Raw genomic sequence first — 21,194 nt, forward strand, 5'->3', positions numbered from 1 at the left:
TTAGTGTCTAATGCTAGAAAAGTATCTCACCTAAAAATGTTCTAACGTTTCATAAAGTTTATCAGCATACTGCTACACATTTAATTATATATTTGGTGGAGTAACGGATCGCAACTTCTCGAGTGTCAAACAAAGTAAAAGAAAACTCCTAAAAAGGAAATCTTAAAAAGGAGACACGATGCATGCTGTACAAAGTAAAACTCAAGTCTGAAAGCCGTTAAACACGTGACACGTAACATTCCCCTTTATCCTTTTTTATTGCAACACAAAGTTAATAAATACCACACCCGTAGTTCCTGAAAAAACTCAAAAACCAAAGGACATACCTCAAATAGCGGGAGAACTATAACTACTTCTCTCCGACCATTTTCTTCCCATTTTCACCCTGATCCATTTCTATAACCACCACTTTCTTCCCAGTCTTGTAACTGCATGTTAAGAAAAATAGGGAGAAGAAGAAGTAATCATAATGGAACAGAAACATATATTGATGTCAGCATTAAGTGTAGGATTAGGTGTAGGAGTTGGGCTTGGATTGGCTTCTGGACAGACAGTAGTTAGTAATTGGACTGGTTCAAATCCTGCATCGAATGCAATTACTTTAGAAAGAATGGAACAAGAATTGCTTAGACAGATGGTTGATGGACGGGATAGTAACGTAACCTTTGATGAATTTCCTTATTACCTCAGGTAAATAAATCAAGAGACTGTCAATTCTTATATATATTGTTTATGTTACTATTGATCATCTGTATACGAGGATTTCAAGACACTGGAAATTGTTTATTTGGTTTCAAGACACCACCTTTACTAACCCGATATGTAAGTATGTAACTGTACTTGGTATATTTACATTATCAATACAACAACTTGTTCACTTGGCAAAAAATAATAATAATCTAGGATGGGTTGTTTTTTTAGGCATGTGGGTTTTTCAAGATATTCTTCATGGGTTTGCTTATGGTGGGGTTTCAACCTTTTTCCCTTTTACGCCTTTTTTATTCAGTGTCTTGGTAGTTATTTTATTAATTTTTTTTATTGTTTAAAAAAAAAAAAATCTTTGTTTTGAATGACGAAGATCTTATTATTTGATAAACGAAAGGACTAGATTTTATACAGAATGAGGACTTGACATGGATGAGACCAGTGAATTGTTTTTTTTTTTTTTTAAACTTTTTTCAGGAAAAATTAATTTATTTGTTGGAAAGTTTGTAAATTATGAGAGTTGTGAATTTATATGGTTGTAGGATCCGAATGTGGAACATAAACTCTTTGGAGTCAGCCCTCTATATTAGTGGTGGTAGTTTTATTCAGTAAAAAACATAAGCAGATTCAGATTTGGTTCATAATATAACTCCTCGAATCTGATTGTAAAATGACTTGAGAATCAAAATTCTTTTTTAGGAACACTTTGGTGATAAAAGATTTCAATGTGGGATTTTTGTAGCACTTGGATTGTTCTGAATATAATCCTTTCGTCTCTATTCTTAGATTGCTACTATGACTCTAAGAGCTATTCTCAAGAGCCACTAGCATGTAATGGACCGTGTACAGAATGATATATGGATAGAGACAAGGCTATTTCAGAGGCCAAAATTTAGTATGTCGAACTGTGTCCTCGCGTGGTATGGTGCCACACTATGGGTCCTGTGCAATACATAATGGTTAATAGAGATTAATTTTTGGACGACATTCTTGGTGCCACACGGCTCACTTCTACCAAGTCGCAGTAGGCACAGAGCTTTACGGCTCATAACGACGTTGTTAAGTTTGGAGAAAATTGCAGGGAATTTTTAGGGATAATCAATTTTCAGTGACCTACTGGTCAAGCCTTGGGCAGGTTGAGCTCATTGTCTTGTCCCACCTTCAGTTCCCAAAAGGGGATTTAAGGGGTTAGGGAATAAGTCCAATGGATAGTGAATTTTCAGGGAACTGCTAGACCATATGATGTTCATCCATTGTTGAAGCTTCCGCCAACAAGATGTGACATCACCATATAAGCTTGGCTCTCAAAAGGACCCAAGGAAGGCCCATAAAGGAATCATTGTAGATGTTTTAAGCATGCACAAATTTCCATCGTAGAATTGTATTTTCATTTTTGTAAGAGAATCAAAGAATGGGAAGCTAAAATGGCACCATGTGTAAGGGTTGTTTGCTCCAAAATTAAAATGTGTGGCTATAAAGTTGCAGAAGTTTGTTATGTTTGTAGATGTTGGAGTTGTGGGTTAGCTTTTTGGATCTCATTACAAGTTGAAAGCTATTCCGGACTTGGTAGTGGATAGGTTCAATAGAAAGTTGGCCATGTGGAAATGGAAGCTTTTAAGGAAGGGAAGATCACTGTAAGAGCATGCTTTTGTGTACTCCTATGTATTTCCTCTCTCTTTTGGTTATCTCTTCTGAGATTTTGTTTCAGGCTCCAATAAAGATGCTAGTACTGTGCACTTTGCATTGCACAATTTCTGCAAGTACTATCATACAGAAAACAATATGTATGTACAACAGGATCTAGGCTGACATTGTTATGCGACTGTACTATTCCAGCTAATGGGTAATAGTACGGAGTTAATGTTATCCTACTCTGAAATGTTGTTTTGTGAAGTAGCATATTTTCTATGTTTATAAGTATAATTTTCTATTTGAATGAGTTTTTTGTCACAGCCTTGTTTGGTGATGTTTATGACAGTGAGCAAACACGAGTGTTGTTGACAAGTGCTGCCTATGTGCATTTGAAGCAAGCTGAATTCTCCAAGCACACTCGGAACCTTTCCCCTGCAAGTCGCTCTATTTTGCTCTCAGGGCCTGCTGGTACGTTATGTTGAATATGTCATCCATCTGATATACCTTGATGGCGTTTATCGTCATACATCAGTTCTCTAACCTCGTGATTAAATATCTTTGATTTTAAAGAGCTTTACCAGCAAATGCTTGCCAAGGCTTTGGCACACTACTTTGAAGCCAAGCTGCTGTTGTTAGATGTAACTGACTTTGCGCTTAAGGTGATTGCATACATTTGTTTTAGTTTGCATGTAGTTTATGCTTATTGTGCTGATGTTTGACATCTGTGTTTTACAGATCCAAAGCAAATATGGTTCTCTAACTAAAGAACCAGTAAGTTTGTCTGACAAATACTTAGCTTGCTGTTTCAATATTTATTCCTAGTGATTTCTCATGCTTGCTGAACTCCCAGTCAAGTGGTAGAGAGTTCGACACATGCAGTAGTGCCCTTGAGAAATATCTATTTTTGTGGAATTTTTTTCCTTTTCGGATACTTATCTTACTTTTTGCAGTCTTTCAAGAGATCCATCTCTGAAACAACACTGGAACGGATGTCTAGCTTACTCGGTTCATTTTCAATGCTTACACCAAGTGTAGAAACCAAAGGTATATAAGAGAAATGTTCTTTACATATTATTTTCTATGCAATTGGTGAAAATTTGGATGGCATTCTTTTTTCCTTTGCTCGCTGGAGGGTCACCTATTATAGAAATCTGCCTACAGATCTAAACTGAAGTTCCACATTGTAGGGATGATAGGTCACTAGTGTTATAGAAGGTTCTCCACTTTAAAAATTTGCAATTATATACTACCATGGATTTGCAATGACATTGCCCCACCTACCGAACACCGGATTCTTTAATTTTCATTCATTAATTTTTCATTAATACTCATCATATATATCCTCTCCTCCTGTTTATATTTTTCTTCTTGTAGTTCCATTGATACTCTTACATTTCAGGCACATTACGGAGGCAAAGTAGTGGAGTGGATGTTAGATCTAGGTATGCTATATGAGGTTAATGAGTTGTCATGTTGTACCTTTTAGTCAGTCATATTACTTCTCAATTCTCATCATTATTTTATCTGTTTTTCCAGGGAAATTGGTAATAATCCATTAAAGCTTCGTAGAAATGCCTCTGCTGCATCTGCTATCAGTAGCCTGGCTTCGCAGTCCACTTCTAGTAATCCAGGTTGTTATCTATAACTTTAATATCCCTGAGAGCTGTCCTAGATGTATACTTGTCAATGTAGTCTTTCTGGCTTCGTTCCAAATTAATGGTTCACTTTGTGAAATGAAGAAGAAAGTAGCATGTAAAACTCAAATCAATAATTACTTTTATACGCCTTGGTTGGAAAAGTTAGATTTAATGGTTGGAAGAAATGTTAGACATGCTTTCTTTCACACTTTTGTAGAAGATCATTGAAATGATGAGTCACAAAATCTTTAGATGGTGTCAGGACTCGGTAGGAAATGTGTACTTATGCATTTGTGCTAGAATGCTAGATAGAGCTGAGTTTGTAGAATGTGGTGCTTGGTACTTTGGAGATTAAGACGGAGCTGTTTCATTACTCTTATTGGTATACTGCCAATTGTGGATCATTTTTTTGCAGTTGGTAATCTTTTATCATCAGATTGCCTACAATAATTTAATCACTGCATGCCCCTGCAAATATTTTGAATTTCATTAGACACTAGCTAATAGAGAGATTTCGAAAATATGTTTTTTTTCCCCTTAGCCGTCTCTCATGGTTTCTTCCATTTTTTTCAGCTTCAATCAAGCGCGACAGTAGCTGGTCTTTTGATGAGAAACTTCTCATACAGTCTCTTTACATGGTAGTCTCTTTAATGTGTTGCACATTCAAATCTCTCTAGCATCCTTTAGATGGTTCTGCTTGCTAAATTATGCTAAAATCAATTCATTGGGTCTTTATCTTTCTTGAAAGTATTGACGAGTCTGGTTTGATGTTTACTACACCATTCAGGTTCTAGTTTCAGTATCGAAGACCAGTCCCATTGTCCTCTATCTCAGGGATGTTGAGAGCATAGTCTTTCGATCACAAAGGATATACACCTTGTTCCAAAAAATGTTGAACAAACTCTCTGGACCAGTGTTAATTCTTGGTTCACGGATGCTGGATCAGGATAATGATTATGGTGAAGTAGACGAGCGGCTCACCCAATTATTCCCCTACAACATTGACATCAAGGCGCCTGAAGATGAGAATCAACTTGTCAGTTGGAAATCCCAACTGGAGGAAGACATGAAAATGATCCAGTATCAAGATAACAGAAACCACATCACTGAGGTACTTTCAGCGAATGATCTTGAATGTGCTGATCTGGGTTCAATATGCCTTTCAGACACGGTGGTTCTCAGTAATTACATTGAAGAGATTGTGGTATCAGCAATTTCTTTTCACTTGATGAATACCAAGAATCCTGAATACCGAAATGGAAAGCTTATTATTTCATCCAAGAGGTTAGATCCATACTTAAATCAGGTTCTTTCTATTTTACTTGGTCATTGTTTAACTCTTACCATTTCTGTCATGGAACAGTCTATCCCATGGATTGAGTATATTCCATGGAGATAAGTGTGATGGTAAAGATACTCTCAAGCTGGAAGCAAATGCTGGACCTGAGAAGGTCTTTTTTTTTTTTCCTTTTTAAGTTCCTCTTCTGTCAATATGGTGGCAGGGATCTGATTGCAGTATCTGATTTTATTATAGGAAGCTGAAGGGGAAAATGCAACTGGTGTGAAACCTGGATCAAAAACTGAAACTTCTGCTCCCGAAAGCAAAGGCGAAGGAGAGAAATCTGTCCCAGTGGTGAAGAAGGATGGTGATACTCCGTCCTCTTCGTCAAAGGTTCCTGTAAGTAAAATTTTTATAATATTGGCACGTGAGTTTATTTAAGACCTACTCCTGCACATGTCAAAATATTTTTATCTCGAGTAATTATAATTTAAGGTCTAAAAATCTACTTTTTTAATAGAAATTGATACCGAGTGTTATGACTTCCAACAGTTAATTTAGCAGTGTTCATGATGTCTTTTGTTGACGCCCCTTGATAAATTTGGTCATTTTCTCGCTAGCTATTGATGCAAGTATATGAAGTCCCTGTGTGATTCCACTAAAACCAAACCATTCAGACTGATTGTACGCAATTAACGGACGACTAAACATGGTGTCATTCCTAGTCTAATAGGTTTGCTTTAGTCACTACACATTTCTCTCTTTTCATGGTCTATTAATTAAGGCCATGATATTCTAGGTCAATATGGAGCTTAGACACTCTAATTTTACTTTTTCCCATCCCAGTGTTGAATAATGCTGAATATTATGCGATATGTTTAACAGGACGTTCCTCCTGACAATGAGTTTGAGAAGCGGATCAGACCAGAGGTTATTCCTGCAAATGAGATAGGAGTAACCTTTGCAGATGTTGGCGCTCTGGATGAAATTAAAGAATCACTTCAGGAGTTAGTTATGCTTCCTCTACGAAGGCCAGATCTTTTCAAAGGAGGAGGTCTTCTAAAGCCTTGCAAAGGAATATTGTTGTTTGGGCCTCCTGGTACTGGGAAGACAATGCTGGCCAAGGCCATTGCTCATGAGGCAGGAGCAAGCTTCATTAATGTTTCCATGTCTACCATCACTTCAAAATGGTTTGGGGAGGATGAAAAGAACGTTAGAGCTCTCTTCTCACTTGCAGCAAAGGTCTCACCAACAATTATTTTTGTGGATGAGGTTGATAGTATGCTAGGGCAGCGAACCCGAGCTGGGGAGCATGAGGCGATGAGGAAGATCAAGAATGAGTTCATGACCCACTGGGATGGGTTGTTGACCAAACCTGGTGAGCAGATCCTTGTTCTGGCTGCAACGAACAGGCCTTTTGATCTTGATGAAGCAATTATAAGGCGGTTTGAACGCAGGTATGTTCTGTGTGTTAAAAGATTGACAGTGACAATAATTAGCAGTACACAACGGGCCAGAGTATACTCACTAGCTACTATCCTGTGATTACGATCACAAGTGCAAAGTTGTCAGAAGGAATGAATTGTTTAAAAGCGTTGATGACAAGTCCACAATGTTTAAATATTGAATATCATTTGTTAAATGTATCCTGATTCTTGATGCTGTTAATTATTAGGATAACTTAATCAAATGTATTGTGATGAAAAAGTTGCACATGCCTGAATATTAATGCCTGATGTTTACAGAATTATGGTTGGTCTCCCATCCTCGGAGAACAGAGAAAAAATCCTGGCAACACTTTTGTCGAAGGAGAAGGTCGAAGAAGGACTAGATTTCAAGGAGCTTGCAACCATGACAGAAGGATACAGTGGAAGTGACCTCCAGGTCTGTATGTTTGTTACTGAAGTTTATAATTTTATGTGTTGACAGCTAAAGTTAACTTTTGATGAAACTTGTTGAAAACAGAACCTGTGCACGACGGCAGCTTATCGCCCTGTTAGGGAATTTATTCAAAGGGAGAGACTTAAAGATTTGGTAATTTTCTCCACATTTCTATTTCATAGGAAAATGTTCTCTTCACTCTTCCTTTTGTGTTTTTTATTACTAAGATTCAAACTTGAATTCCTATCTAAATTGCCGTTCTCTTTCCAGGAGAAAAAACAGAGAGTTGAGGAGGAACAGAATTCAGAAGAGGCTTCAAATACACCTAACAAGAAAGAGGACAGAGAAATTTCCTTCAGGCCCTTAAACATCGAAGATATGAAGCAGGCAAAGAATCAGGTAATGTAGTGGAGTTGTATCTCACTCTCGGTGCATGTTTCACATCTTATCTATATCAATCGTTTTCTTTTGTGACCAACTACAAAAATGTATTTTCGGTTTATGCTAATTTACTAAGTGCTCCGACTTCATAAAAAATTATGCCCATTTTAATTTCTTCGTAAATCCAGATCATGTACATGTTTCTGTTAGATTAGATTGGTGGATTTAGGCTTTTGTTGATGTTACAATTATAATATAATTATTTTTAGTTTTTTGGAATTAACATGGTAGATCAAACTCATCAAAGAACTAAATTCCTCAGATTGTTTGGACTTTAGGATTGTGCATCATCGAAAATTTGTGTTGTTTTTGTGCAATTTTAAGAGGACTGATTTTGCCTTTCTACTGCGTTGAATTGTTTGACTTGAACATAGAGAAAATTTTCATGTCACAGGTTGCAGCTAGTTTTGCAGCCGAGGGTTCTATAATGAGTGAGTTGAGGCAGTGGAATGAACAATATGGGGAAGGAGGTTCAAGAAAGAAGCAGCAGTTGTCCTACTTCCTTTAGAGTAGCTTGTGCAGACAGATGAGTAAAGTCTGCAGTTTGGCACCACTTTTCTGCAGTTGGGATTTGAAGTTTCACAAAGGAAAAGCTTCTTTTAGAGGAGTTGAGGTAGATCGGATAAGTAATCTGCAGTGTAACACCACTTTCTCCCGGCATGAATTGAAGTTTCATGAAGGAAAAGCTGAGCACCTGGAACCGGGCGGCTTGGAGGTATTGACCAAAACCTCCTGAATTTGTATGAAAGCTGGACTACCCATCGAAAAGGCTAAAAACACATGATAATCGAAAAACCAAAAAACAATCTTCTTGTAATATTATTGTGCTAGAAAGTTTGTAATTATGCCCAACATGCCTCGTCAAATAAGTTAGCTTGAGTTTGTATAAAGGGCACTCAGTTCTGTATAGCCGCCCAGGAAAGTGTTATATAGGCTGTGTTCTTGTTACTTGTCTCTAGTGTTGTTGAATGAGTTGCATTGCCAAGGCAATTTGTACTATTAACTGTAATGTTTATAATGTTTAATGAGTGACTTTGAAGTGTGAAACGCCTTCCGAGTTTGTTTGTTTGTTGTTATTTGTTTCCGTTGAAATTGAAAGTATCTGTGTAACCGTGTGGCAATTGAATGATTGGGAAAATTAAGGATTGTGACCAAAGGCACTCACTTGAGTGCCAACTGCATCATCCATCTCCAACGTCACCATCAGACCACAATTATAGTACACCGTTCTCACTGTCACCAGTCACCAAGTTCCCCTTTAAACAAAACGTTTGCATATAAAGATAAGATGTATACAATTGACGCAGTAAAAGATTGTGCACTGATTCAAACACTAACGAAAAGTTTACATAAAAACAGTGTATATAAACCAAACACATCCATGATCCAACTAGAAGGACGACGCTCCAGTAATTATTGGATGATGGGTAGTACTAGATGGATAGTGGGCAAGTGGCATTGTGGCAATGAAATGAAATGGGTTGCCGAAGGAATCTTCTTCACTGCCTCATTGGCCCTTTTCACATTCCACATTTCCACACAAATTTAGGGAGGGAGAAAGAGATGGTGGAATAAAGAGTGCAGATGAAATTAGCAAGTATCATGATGAGATAATCTCTGCAACTATCCAAATCTTTTCCATCAAAACCCCAAAGCCCAAATCCAGAAACAAAGGCAGAACTCCGTGTTTTCGAGTGAAAAATGAAACCCAAACAGAAGAGATAAAACTAGAAGCTGTCGAATAAAAAAAAGAAAGCCTGTATTTTACCGCTACTAGCATCATGCACGTGCAAAAACACGTGATAACGATACAGATTTGAACAGGGCAGCAGAATATATGTAGAAGAATAGGTCTTTAAAAGATTTTGGCATCCAAACTAAACCTGTTCTTCTAAAACCATGACAAAATAGGCAGACAAACCTTAGAAATTCAATTTTTACATTGACAACAGAAATTATAACTCTTCACAATATGAAGAAATTATAACTCTTCACAATATGAAGAACACGTGCCAAGAAAGAATGTTTTAGCTTTATCTAGTTCCACATCAATACTCTCTTTTTGCTTTGAGAAGTGGTTAGAAGAAAAGAGAGCCTTTGACTCAAAATGATATCCCATCCTGCTTGTCTGTGGATACGTCTTCCTCAAATATTTTGGCATCAACACCTTTAAGATCACTATTTTTTTCTTTTAAATTAGCTCCCGAGGTCCCAGTTTCAGCTCTGCAAGTGATTTGGTTGATCTTTTTCATTTTTCTTGTTATATGAGTGAGTGCACCTTGGTAGCTCTTCGTTCCTGGTGCTGAAGTGCATCAGCTGCAGATTAGATTATAATAATTTTGAGAAGATAGAATGAAAACCAGCAGGTAACAAAAAAAAGGCATTGCCCTGCTTTTCTTTTTCATGTATAGCTTCATATGACAAAGAAATTGCTCATACGATTTCTACAACTCTTCAGCTGGCTCTGCAAGACTGTTTAAGCGGTTTAGACAAAGATATTTCTTCAGTGGAACAATTATTGATACATATAGTTAAACACAAAATTCAACTAAACCAATGATTATTAACCACAACATATCTTTTATGAACCTATTATTTTACCAAGAAAATTAAGGAAACAAAAAGAGATGAAAGTGGTCAAAATGCTCTCTAATAAAAACTATATATTGTAGCATGGCCTTCTGCCAAGACACAACAGTCGACAAATATGTAGCAAACAACTCCAACTGATATGTAGTGAACCAAATATGGCCGACACCTCACATATTTTTGTAATCTTTTCCCGTGGAATCAGATGAAATTGGAAACTTCACATAAAACAGTAGATGTTGAACAAAATCTTACATAAACAGTTTATCATTGAGGAAAAGAAGTAAAATCAAGCGTCAAAAAGTATTATCCGATAAAAGACCAGGTCATGGTTGTATTATATTAAAACTGAAATTAATATAATAAAAAGTATAAGTCAATCATACAATGTTAAGTAACTTATTGCCCTTAACGTACCTTACTAATGTTGTGTTAAACATGGTTATGACTAACGAAAATTTGAGTAACAGCTTGATAGAAAACAACAACTAAAAATGAATAATATAATGCAAATACTTCTTTTGGTACTTGATAAGTATCAAATCCAAATCCATAGTTTACGTTTGTTTTTGACATCTTACCATGGAAAGGAAAGGAAAAGAAATAGATAAATAGGAACTTACTACTAATACTGGTGCAATGATTATATCAAAATGCTAGAATGAGATCCATTTCCTTTATATAGTGGACCACCCATTTTATTTCGCTTTCCCCATGAGTTAAAATTTCATTTTATATTTTATGAGAAATAACTATAACATTATATGTAATCATTTTACAAAATCAAAACTTAAAACAAAACAAAAAACGTGGAGGTCATGTTTAACTCCAAGCTCCCCAACTAACCATTCACCCCTCATAAATTACTTCTACCAACGTCGCTCACACTCAGGTGGAGACGTGGAGCAACAGAGAATATTAGCTACTCGCCTCCCTCTGCATGTATCCTTCAATAAAACTATACTTGTTTTCATTCATACATATGGGGGTATCCACATCCACTCATGAGACACAAATTATGTGTTTGCTTGCTATTTTGTGGAAAAACTATTTAGTGCTGACTGGTTCCAGAGAATGGAGATACCAAAGACTTAATTTACTTTCCCTTTAACGAACAACATAGAAAAAGGTTCAGCTGATAACTAAATTTTTTTTTAAAAACAAAACAAAACAATAGCTTAACTTTAAAGAAGTCATCTAATCTCTAGCGGTAACCCTGTCTACTGATAATACCATTCAAGCACCACGATACAAAATTCAATACCCAAAAGCCAAAAAAAAACAAACAATATATATCATCGTAAGATAACAAAAGTGAAAAAGGCACATAAACCATTTAATAGACAATCATGCCTAAAAGATCGAATCTATAATCCTAAGAGTTTAGACATGACTATTGAATGCCTTGAACAGGTAAAATAATTTTGATCTGACAAAAACCATACATATCCAGAGAAGACATGACTATTGAATGTCTTGAACAGTTAAAATAATATTGATAAGACAAAAACCATACATATTCAAAAAGAGAAAAGAATATTCATACCCAATTATTGGACATATTTTTTGGAACAAAGATCCCCCGAGAACAGATGGCTTGAGTAGGTAATATCAAGCTGTAAAAGCAATAAGGAAAAGATAGTCAAAAAAACACAAAAGAAAGTATGGGAAAGGCATTGTGTAAGAACTTATTCAACTATTACCCGCAACAAATATCTCCAAAAAAGACGGAGTTCTTAATCGAATGGCTATACAATATGGAAAGATTGTATTACCTATATAATAATCTGGAAGAATATAAACCTAATTAATTAAAAACTATGATTAGGCTAATATGAAACCCAAATAATGGATAATCGATTCATTCAATCATATGGTCAACTGGCTCACCAACACAAAAAACGTTATCCATTTTAGTAAACATGATTTCATTGTAAAATTTAACCACCAATCCAATAAAACTCAGACCATAGAAACTTGGAACTAACACAACAACAAACATAATATGGATGAAAAGAAAACAAATCAACAAACATGGAGAATGATCGACAGGACGAACCTTCATTTAACTTCTCAGATTTGAACCAATCTTTTGTTGAAGTTTTGAATAATAGTCTCACTGCCAATAAAGTGGATCTTCTATTTATTTGGATTTTTTTCCTCAGATAATGAAAGCTTCATATTGATCTTTTCTACGAATCAGGACTGGAACAAAAAATCATGAGAAGATGAGAGAAAGGATAATCTAGATTGAATTTTGTGTAGGCCATAATTGAGAAGAAAGAATGTGTTGGAAGTTGGAACTCTCAAATCATCAGCACACCATTACTTTCACACCACATTCGGTCACTTGGCTATAAATTGCAGGGTAAGAGAAGCAATAGTGGACTCACAAAAGAGAAAAAATCTCTTCTCGAATCCCTATCTAACATGAACCCTCTTCTCATAACTAACTTGCCCTTAGTCATCACTTGTTAACATCCTAACCACACTTAACAGCCTATGGAAAGTCATTATCCTACCTATTAATATGAAATTGATTATTTGTCCAAATATAAGTTGCATGGAGTTTACATATACTGTTACAATGTTTAAAAACAAACTAAAAGACGTACAGTTACCTTAACTTCCTTATACAACTTCTCTTCCTCAACATAAATTTTATCTAGGGTGTAACACCATGTGCACCAGGCTTGAAAGGTTCACCAGGTTCATTAAAGTCTATAGCATCCTTGCTAGAATGGAGGGCTCTTGAAGACCAACTCCAAGAAAGTGTACTAAAAACCTTAGAAGACTTGCACCGCTTCCCTTTAAAACAAACCACAGTCATGAACTTCGCAACCTCAACAACTACATTAAAAAAATAGTGAACGAATGTAGCTACATTGTTGTTTGTTTGGTTTTGTTAACAAATGAAACATGTATTCATAAGATGACAAATCTTAAGAAAAACTAATCTCCGCATAATGCATGCCATTCACCATGTTCCCTGCACCAGGCCTAAGAGCAACCTTTGCAAGCGTTACATTCTGCAATATCATAACGCTCAAAAGATAAGTAAATTAGTAAGTACATCTTTCCATAATGAGGTTGTTGCTTAGAACCCCAGAGGTAACTACCCCAAACCAGTGACTGGAGCATGATGGATATTAGATTTTTCCGTGCTAGAAAGATGCATATATATATGCAAAACTATAAAAATGATAAATAATTAACCTCATCTGCACACCCTTTAACAGTGTATGATTGGAATGCAGGTAGAGATCTTAAGATTTGCCACTTTGTTTGCCATTTAAGAGATACTACATACCAAGAAAACTGAAGCGTACAAACTTAGTGTCATCGTCCGTGTAAATACACATGTCTTTATGTGTCTATTTTTGGATACCTGATGTACAGTACCAACCATCTAGACACTTGGGGTAGTGACATACCGACTCTAGTGTAAATGATGGTGTCAATTTTTCACACCGTTTCTGCTAGATCCTAATGATTTATCAAAAATTGAGGCGGGACATTGAAGTTATTTACCTCGTCTACAACAACATACGGTGGCATATCCAGCTTGAGAATCTCATAGAACACAATTCGAAGAATCTAAAAACCAAAAAACAAACTTCGTGAGTAATTAAGGCATAACCATCAAAGCCATTTTGATAAACAAAGAAAGAAGTAAATGGTTTTCATTTTGCTGCACTCCAAAAATATTAGGAAAATCCTATACTAAACCAGTTATGAGGTCAGCTGTAGACATGTTGGTTCATCATTGGCAGCAATTTCCTTTATTTGGTATGGAAGGTGCTTCCATGGACTTAATTGTAATACCTACAAGAGAAGAGGTTCCATGGATCTAAACGCCTTCTCATCGTGGCACAATGCTACTATGAGATGATCAAGATATTGTCTCCAGCGAATAGTACCTCCAACAATATTTGTCACCTATAAACAAATAAAAATGATGGGTCACGCAATCATGATCAGGCCTAGGTTATCACAAAGTCTTGTAAGACCAACAGAAGCACATATGTCATATGCATCTTTTTCAAAGTGTTGACAACTATTCATAATGGAGAAAGAAAAGTACCAATCTAAGATCTCTATCATCCAATTTACGCGTACAAAAACCAAGTGTTCTTTCAACATATCCCATCTCATTAGCTTTGAACATTTCCTTTCGTGTTCAAAAGGTCAGCAAATGCGCCCCATACTCTATTCTCATCAACCTCAATGCAGATACTACATACACCAAAAAACAATCACACATACCCCCACAGTTTTCACAGCTACAATAACCACAAAAACTACAAAGCTAGTGATATATAAACCTACTCTGTGAGGCGAAACTTGTAAGTTAAGTTTGTTGGGTCTTTAATACTAATCAGGTAACAAACATATTATACAACGAAATATTAATCAGTTCTTACTCATGCTTTCTCCAAAATTATAATAAAGAGAGTCACCATTCCTATTGATATCCAATAGCAGAATCACATTCCTCCCCGACGCTGAAGCTTTCAAGAAATAATCATCAATCTCTCTAATAATCCCAGCAAGGGTCTTCTCCTTCCTACTTGGAATAACTAAAGCCCGATTTTTTTTTTTTACGTCACCGAATTTTGTGTAGGCATTTTCTAGATTTTAGGCCAGGGGAGAAGAGAGAGTTGGTTTCCTTCCCTTCCCCCTTCGTACTCTCTCTCTCTAGACTTTTTTATTGTTTGTTCTATCCTCTTGTGAATTGACAATTTGCCCCCACAACAGAAAGTGAATGACGATTCTGCCCCTGTGACGTATGTGAAAATTCATGTTCATCGACCCCAGAATTTTCTAATATAGTAAGATATAAGTGGACACGTGTCCAAACATTAGGGCATCTCCAAGAGAGGGTGTAAACCATATAGATTGTAAAGTTTACACTCAAGTGTCAAAAAACTTTTTCCAATGGGGTGGTATATTGTAGATAATAGACTATTAGTTGATAGAGGAGGTGAGAAATTTTCCATCTCGCTATCAGTTGATAAATAACTCAGGTGACACTTTAACCAATGTCCGAACAAAAAAAATTCAGACGTCATTTTAAGTCATGTCTCTTTTTAGTTTTAAAGTTATAATTTGTAATTTTTTAACTCAGACGTCACTTAGGTCCCACTTTAGATTAAAGAGAAACATCACTTTAAATGACGTCCGAGTTTAAAATCAAATTTTCTTTTACACTTCTCTATTGGAGAGTATAGACTATAGAGTGGATATTTATAAATTACACAATAGTATGCAATTAGAGTTGTAAATTCCTAATGGCACCTACGTGGAGCCTACGTACGTAGAGGTGTAATTTTATACCCCATAGGAGATGCCCTTAGATGAAGAAATTATGAGCTCTTTGTAAGAAAGCATGGAAATAATAATAATAATAAAACCGTAGATGTTATTAGAATCTAAAGTCATTATTAATGGGGCCTTCGTATAGGTCTCAATCTTCAAATTTGAGAGACCAAATACATAAAAAGGCTTCAAATGCCATTAGAATCTAAGGGCATCACCAATACCAATAGATCTTCATATGTGCCTCAATATTTAAATTTGAGGGACCAAATACATAAATGGACTTCCCATGCAGCCTTTATACATACCATCCTTCAAATATTTCTTTATTTCTACATATTTACCTTGTAAACAAAACTCCCCCGTAACAGTAGCTTTTTCCATCAATTGGATTTTTTTTTCCCGAATTTGTCCCTTGCCAAATACCGATATTACAGTTCATGCCATATTTGTTTTATTTTTACTAAATATCGATATTACGGTTCATGCCATCTTTGTTTTATTGTTATTTTGTGTTTTTTGTATGGGTGTAAATGTAAATGAACTGATTGAGTTGTCACCATCACATCATAATTTTTTGGACAAGTCTGACCCGGTTTGGACAGTTGACCAAATTTGACAAAAAAAAATAACATTCTAAAAACTTTCCAAAAAACACCAATATTACAGCTCCTGCTATTTGTTTGTTTTATTTATTTATTTTTTGTTTTTACAGTCCCGACAAATTTAATACAATTAGTCTAAATTAGTGTGTTAGTGAGATCTCTTTACATCTATAGCAACAAATCGGGTCGGAATATATTTTTTTTTATCGATTTAAATTTGAATTTTAGAATCAGGGTATTTTATTAACCCGATTGATTTCGGTTTCGGACAGTTAGTATAAATTAAGTACGCAAAAAAAAAACAGCGCATCGCGCATACTAGAATAAATTTCACGCTCATCGTTTCGGATAGGTATTCTAAAATAAACACGAAAAACAAACATGCGTATTGCCGAAATAAATTTTACGCTCATCGAGTGTGCCCAAAATGCTAGTACTATTTTAAGAGACCGGATCCGTTTCGCGAATTTTTTTTTGTCAAACATGAAAATTAAATACAAAATTTTGCTCTTGTCGAGGGTCAAACTTAAGACCCACTACAAAACTTACTCAAAACCCAAACATATGCCATCTGTCCAATGGAATTTGTATTTATAAAGATTTTGATTTTACCTTTGTAGGTCGCACTGTAGAATCCCTCGTTTAGAGGTCTTTCATATCGAGGGTTTGCATGGGTGATGCCCTAATATTGGAGCTATCGTAAACGGGCTCGTTCCCGCTTTTCCCCTAACACAAAACCTCGAACTTAAAAGCAGGAAAGTTAAAAAAAACTTTTTAAAACCCTATTCGTAGCCACCGCCTCCTTTCGACTCTCTCTTCGCAACTTGTCAGTGTGTAAGTTATGGTTTATTCTTTTGGCTCCCCCTATTTCTATCTCTTTACATATATTTTAATCGGCATCATATCTCTTTTGTAGGTTTTTCACCGTGAGATAATAATGGAAATAAATAAGTTGGAATGCAAAAAGGAGATACGTTTGACAAAGAAGCCTAGGATTGATGTTCCGGTAGGTTGTATCTATTTTTATTTTCTTTTTATTCATCAAAATAGTCCTTACATTTTCTTATTTTACTACATGAAGTTGGTGGAGTGTAAGAGGGAGATTCCTACAAACGATTTCACGGATCATAATAATTCAAAGATGTTGGATTGTAAGACGGATATCCCTACAATTGACCAAATGGACCAGAATACTTCCAAGGTAATATTTTTCTCTTTATTTGTTTGGTAAAATCTATATAAATAAAAAGCATCGTCCTTTTTTATTTTCTTTTCCTATTTGTTTCTAGGCACTTGCAGAGCGCTTTGCGTTAAACAAATCCAGCGGTGATTACGTGATAAGGCCCCCCTCGTCTGGACTCTCCAAAGCCACCATTGACTGCCTTCGTCCTTTCTTCTCTAACCTTGAAGGCGACCATATCTCCATTAAATATGGGGATTTTCTGAATTCTCGCTGTACTACCCTCATCATCCACTCATTATACTTTCAATCTCTCTTGTACTCTTGCTAGTATGTGTCAGTGGTCTGCATTTTTGTTTTGTTTTCTTCAGTCTCTCGTACTGGCGTGGAACTTTTTTTCTTTGTTGTCCGTTTGTTGATTATCGTAAATTGGTGCATGTATATGTAATCTTGTTTTTCTTGTACTTGCCTACGGGCATTTCTTAGGCTTCTACTTTGTGATACATTTTGACAATTGTCTTTTAAAATGTTCTACATATATTTTTTTTTCAAATTATTACTTCAAACATGGCGTGATTCTGAGGTGATTCATAGAGAATTTGGTTGTTATTCTCATCACATGCTCTATCTTTTGTATAAAAGGTTCCTATGTACTAAGATGTGTTTCAGGATTTTTACTACAGTTTTAATAAGTTTCGTTGACATGGATATGTGTCTCATACTAAGTATTCGCATAATCGCATCTGCCACTGCAAAATTTCAAAAATTGAGGTATATCACATACCATTTGTGTATGTCCTATCCGAGTATTTTTAATTAAAATCTGGCATGTCCTTGTAACATAGATTTATATGTTCCTCTCATCTGCTATTGGTTCTTATTATCTGCTATGCGTTTAGCATTTGTCTATGTTATCACATGGACACACCATATGTTAAAAATAATCTGTGTCAGATTTTCATGTAAACACAACGGAGGCACATTGATATACCTCACATTTGAATAGTTTGCCGTGTCAGTCACTTTGGATCTGTGCCAGATATGGACACATGTATCCGTGTCAATGTATCTTGGGTATCCTTTTTTCCTTAAAAAGAAAACATGAAAATATCCCTTCTCTTCAGTGGTGTTTTTTTCTCAGCCATCAAATGAGATCTGATATTTTATTTTTATTTTTTTGAATGTGGGCCGCGTAAAGTGACTTTTATGTTTTTGACTTGCCTTTTCAGTCTAGATTTTTCGTATTCTAATGAAAAATGCCATTTTCATGCGCAGATAAGGTTCTCAGAGTAGCAAATGTAGGTCAGTTATTTATGAACTTTTTTTTGTTCTTATGCACGATTCAGGTCTATTTTTCTACTATTCATGACTAATTGTGATTGTGATATTTTCCATTAATGATATGATTTCGTAGTAATCTTGCAAGTTATCGTTGCTTATTCCAGTAAAAAAAACTTGTATTTCAATAAACCTATCTGTTTTATTTGCTCCTATCACTCTTCAGGTGAGCATGCGAAGGTGCTAAAGTGCGTGGACACACTGGGGCAAAATCTGGTTGTCATCAAAGTTTTTCGCGGTAATAAAGGTAGTCACGCCGTGGGCGTGGTTGATATGCTCACTCTCCTAAAGCTTTCTATGCATGACAAAGGGGGAGTGAAGTGAGTGTCTTTTACAAAATCTCAGAGAGCCTTTATTTAGTTTTATGTGGTGTTTCTTTGTAATGTTTCTTGTTTCCAAAAGTGCTGAAGTTGGTCAATATTTTTTTGCAGTTTCGTGCAGATACAAAACTCATTTATGCATTCTAAGCATTTGTGTATTGTAAGTCTTTCGCCACTTTTTGACGGATTAGTTTCTCAAATTATTAAGACTAACGTTGCTTTGGTTTGTTTAAATAGGTATATGAGTGTCTTGGACCAAGCTTATACGAGTTTCAATGCCAAAGCAAGAATGAGCAACTTCCTATTGAGTACATTCGCGAACTCGGCAGAGAATTGTTGCAATCCATTGTATGTATGTAGTAATTTGTAGCTTCTGGCATTTGTTGCTTATCGCGACAGTCTGTACTCCATTAATTTTGAAACTACTGCCTTAACGCTACTGCTTTTTTGTGTTTGGAACTATTTGTTATGGGTAACTTAAAATTGGGGGTACCCTGAGATCTGACAAGCCTGTTCAAATTTTCAGTAATGCATGATCTGCATTTCGTACATGCTAGTTTGAGTCCCGCACATGTACTTTTTGCTTCAAATTACAAGGAGGATATCTCCGCCTTCAAGGTCAGTTTATATTTTTCTTACTATTCTGGGTTGTGAGATACTACCGGCTGTAAGGTTTGCTAATAGGAAATATTGGCTGCTTCCCTGTCGAAAGCGTTCTGGTGTATTTGCCCATTATAAAAGTCCAGCTGCTGTGAAACTGATAGATTTTGCGTCCTCGTTTTTTGAGTACGCCGATATTCCTTGTATAAAATCAAGACGTCCCTACCGTGCCCCTGAGGTCATCCTCGGTACGTCTGTTTTTGTAGTTTCCTTGCTAATATTTTACATAATCTGTTTGACAAGAATTTGCTGTCTGTTTCTAACAATGACATAACTATTGCTTTTTTTCCCTGACAGGTCTCCGCTTGTCCTATGCTTGTGATGTATGGAGTGTTGGCTGTATTTTGGTTGAGCTTTGCTTGGTGCGATTTTTTATTCTTGGCCGACAGTTTTCCATTTTCGTAACGACATTTGTCAGTCAATTATTAATTCATTGTAATAAATACATGATACTCTTTTTCTTTTGAAAGGGGAAGCAATTGTTTAGGACTGCTGAGGACTTGGACCATCTTGCCATGATGGAGTGTGTGTTTGGGAAGTTGCCACAATACATGTTACAGAAAGCTGCGTACGTTTTGTTTTGTTGATCATGATGTTTTGTTAGTTAGGTTTTCCGTTATTTGTCTCACAGTAAGATTTATTCTTATCCATACTGTTGTCTTTGTTGTATAGTTCTAATGCAGAGATGCATAAAAAAAAAAGATGCATAAAAAACAGTGAACTGGAATGCTCAGGTAGTACTTTGGAGGGGAGTATTGAAACAGTAGAGAAGTTGCCGAAACTTAACGTATGTAGTCTTGTTTGTACTTTAAAAGAGTTGGTTCTTTTTGCTAATTCTTTTGCTGAGCTCATCTTTCTTGAAACGTTCTGCAGGAACTGGTACCTGGGAATTTTAAAGATGAGAAAGGGAACTTTATAGGCCTCTTGGAAGGTCTCTTAAAATATGATCCGTCTGTCAGACTGACAGCTCGACAGGCCCTTGGGCATCCCTTTTTTAAATTCTCGAGTGACTTCATTTTGGAAGCTGAACGAGGGCTTGAGTGGCCCAAAATTTTGGAAGGGCCTTGAATGCCTCCCTTGTTATATTGAGAACCATTCTTGGTTCCTTAAGAAGCTGGGAAGACTCTTTTTCTGTTCGTTCAGTTGTCGATTGTTTCCAGTTTTATGTTTTAACGTGTTCTATTCTGGAATTTGTTTTTGAAGTTTTAGACCAATTATATTTGTTGCAGTGGGATGTGGTTTATCAGGCATGTGGGTATGTATATACCAAGCACACAAATTATCTATGAATGTAAATAGGTAATTGAAGGCTTGTTATTCAACTATATAATGAGCATCGGAATTTGTTTTTGAAGTTTTAGACCAAATAGTGATATGTGGTTTTTCTTAACATCAAACAAATTATCTATGAATGTAAAAGGTAATTCCAACAATTTAAGGTGTTTTTCATCTTTAACAATTTGGAGTTTTTCACATGTTGATGAAAACACCAAACCAAATACCAAATCAGCCAAAATTTGGTTCCAACTTTGGTGTTGTATCAAATTTCTCACGCAATTATTATATGCGAATACAGAAGCCAAAAGTTTGCTCCAGCTACCTGATGAT

The 21,194-nt window shown here is 35.9% G+C and overlaps 2 protein-coding genes and 1 long non-coding RNA gene across 10 annotated transcripts; 2 read left to right on the forward strand and 1 right to left on the reverse strand.

The window, feature by feature from the left end:
* Positions 1-283: 283 nt before the first annotated feature.
* Positions 284-8,622, forward strand: LOC147513383 (uncharacterized). Of its 7 annotated transcripts, XM_086596429.1 has the most exons (18): positions 384-690; positions 2,210-2,339; positions 2,414-2,548; positions 2,684-2,805; positions 2,908-2,996; positions 3,073-3,108; positions 3,288-3,381; positions 3,737-3,779; positions 3,874-3,968; positions 4,548-4,612; positions 4,762-5,258; positions 5,338-5,425; positions 5,509-5,652; positions 6,139-6,710; positions 6,999-7,137; positions 7,219-7,287; positions 7,405-7,533; positions 7,970-8,622. In XM_086596429.1, exons 5-18 carry the CDS (start codon positions 2,922-2,924, stop codon positions 8,081-8,083), a joined length of 2,160 nt encoding a protein of 719 aa, XP_086452555.1. In that variant the 5' UTR covers positions 384-690; positions 2,210-2,339; positions 2,414-2,548; positions 2,684-2,805; positions 2,908-2,921; the 3' UTR covers positions 8,084-8,622. The 7 variants fall into 7 exon arrangements, with proteins under 7 accessions (XP_086452550.1, XP_086452553.1, XP_086452551.1 ...); XM_086596427.1 differs by lacking the exon at positions 2,414-2,548 and having other exon boundaries at positions 310-690; XM_086596424.1 differs by lacking the exons at positions 2,210-2,339; positions 2,414-2,548 and having other exon boundaries at positions 284-690.
* Positions 8,623-9,438: 816 nt separating this feature from the next.
* LOC147513384 (uncharacterized) lies at positions 9,439-14,896 on the reverse strand. 2 transcript variants are annotated; one of them, XR_015215429.1, is made up of 8 exons: positions 14,589-14,890; positions 14,249-14,400; positions 13,990-14,103; positions 13,696-13,761; positions 13,049-13,193; positions 12,786-12,972; positions 11,711-11,780; positions 9,439-9,891 (listed from the first exon to the last, which is right to left on the reverse strand). It is a non-coding gene; the product is annotated as an uncharacterized LOC147513384 (long non-coding RNA). The 2 variants fall into 2 exon arrangements; XR_015215428.1 differs by lacking the exon at positions 13,049-13,193 and having other exon boundaries at positions 14,589-14,896.
* A 2,108-nt stretch (positions 14,897-17,004) lies between these two features.
* LOC147513385 (serine/threonine-protein kinase AFC3-like) lies at positions 17,005-20,827 on the forward strand. The gene is made up of 13 exons (XM_086596431.1): positions 17,005-17,094; positions 17,170-17,289; positions 17,378-17,543; positions 18,544-18,570; positions 18,773-18,926; positions 19,038-19,086; positions 19,164-19,278; positions 19,453-19,544; positions 19,639-19,774; positions 19,884-19,948; positions 20,057-20,154; positions 20,259-20,373; positions 20,460-20,827. Exons 1-13 carry the CDS (start codon positions 17,026-17,028, stop codon positions 20,652-20,654), a joined length of 1,401 nt encoding a protein of 466 aa, XP_086452557.1. The 5' UTR covers positions 17,005-17,025; the 3' UTR covers positions 20,655-20,827.
* The last annotated feature ends 367 nt before the right edge of the window (positions 20,828-21,194 follow it).

Source organism: Coptis chinensis, chromosome 3 (assembly GCF_015680905.1).
Source record: "Coptis chinensis isolate HL-2020 chromosome 3, ASM1568090v1, whole genome shotgun sequence".
NCBI classification, from domain to species: Eukaryota; Viridiplantae; Streptophyta; class Magnoliopsida; order Ranunculales; family Ranunculaceae; genus Coptis; species Coptis chinensis.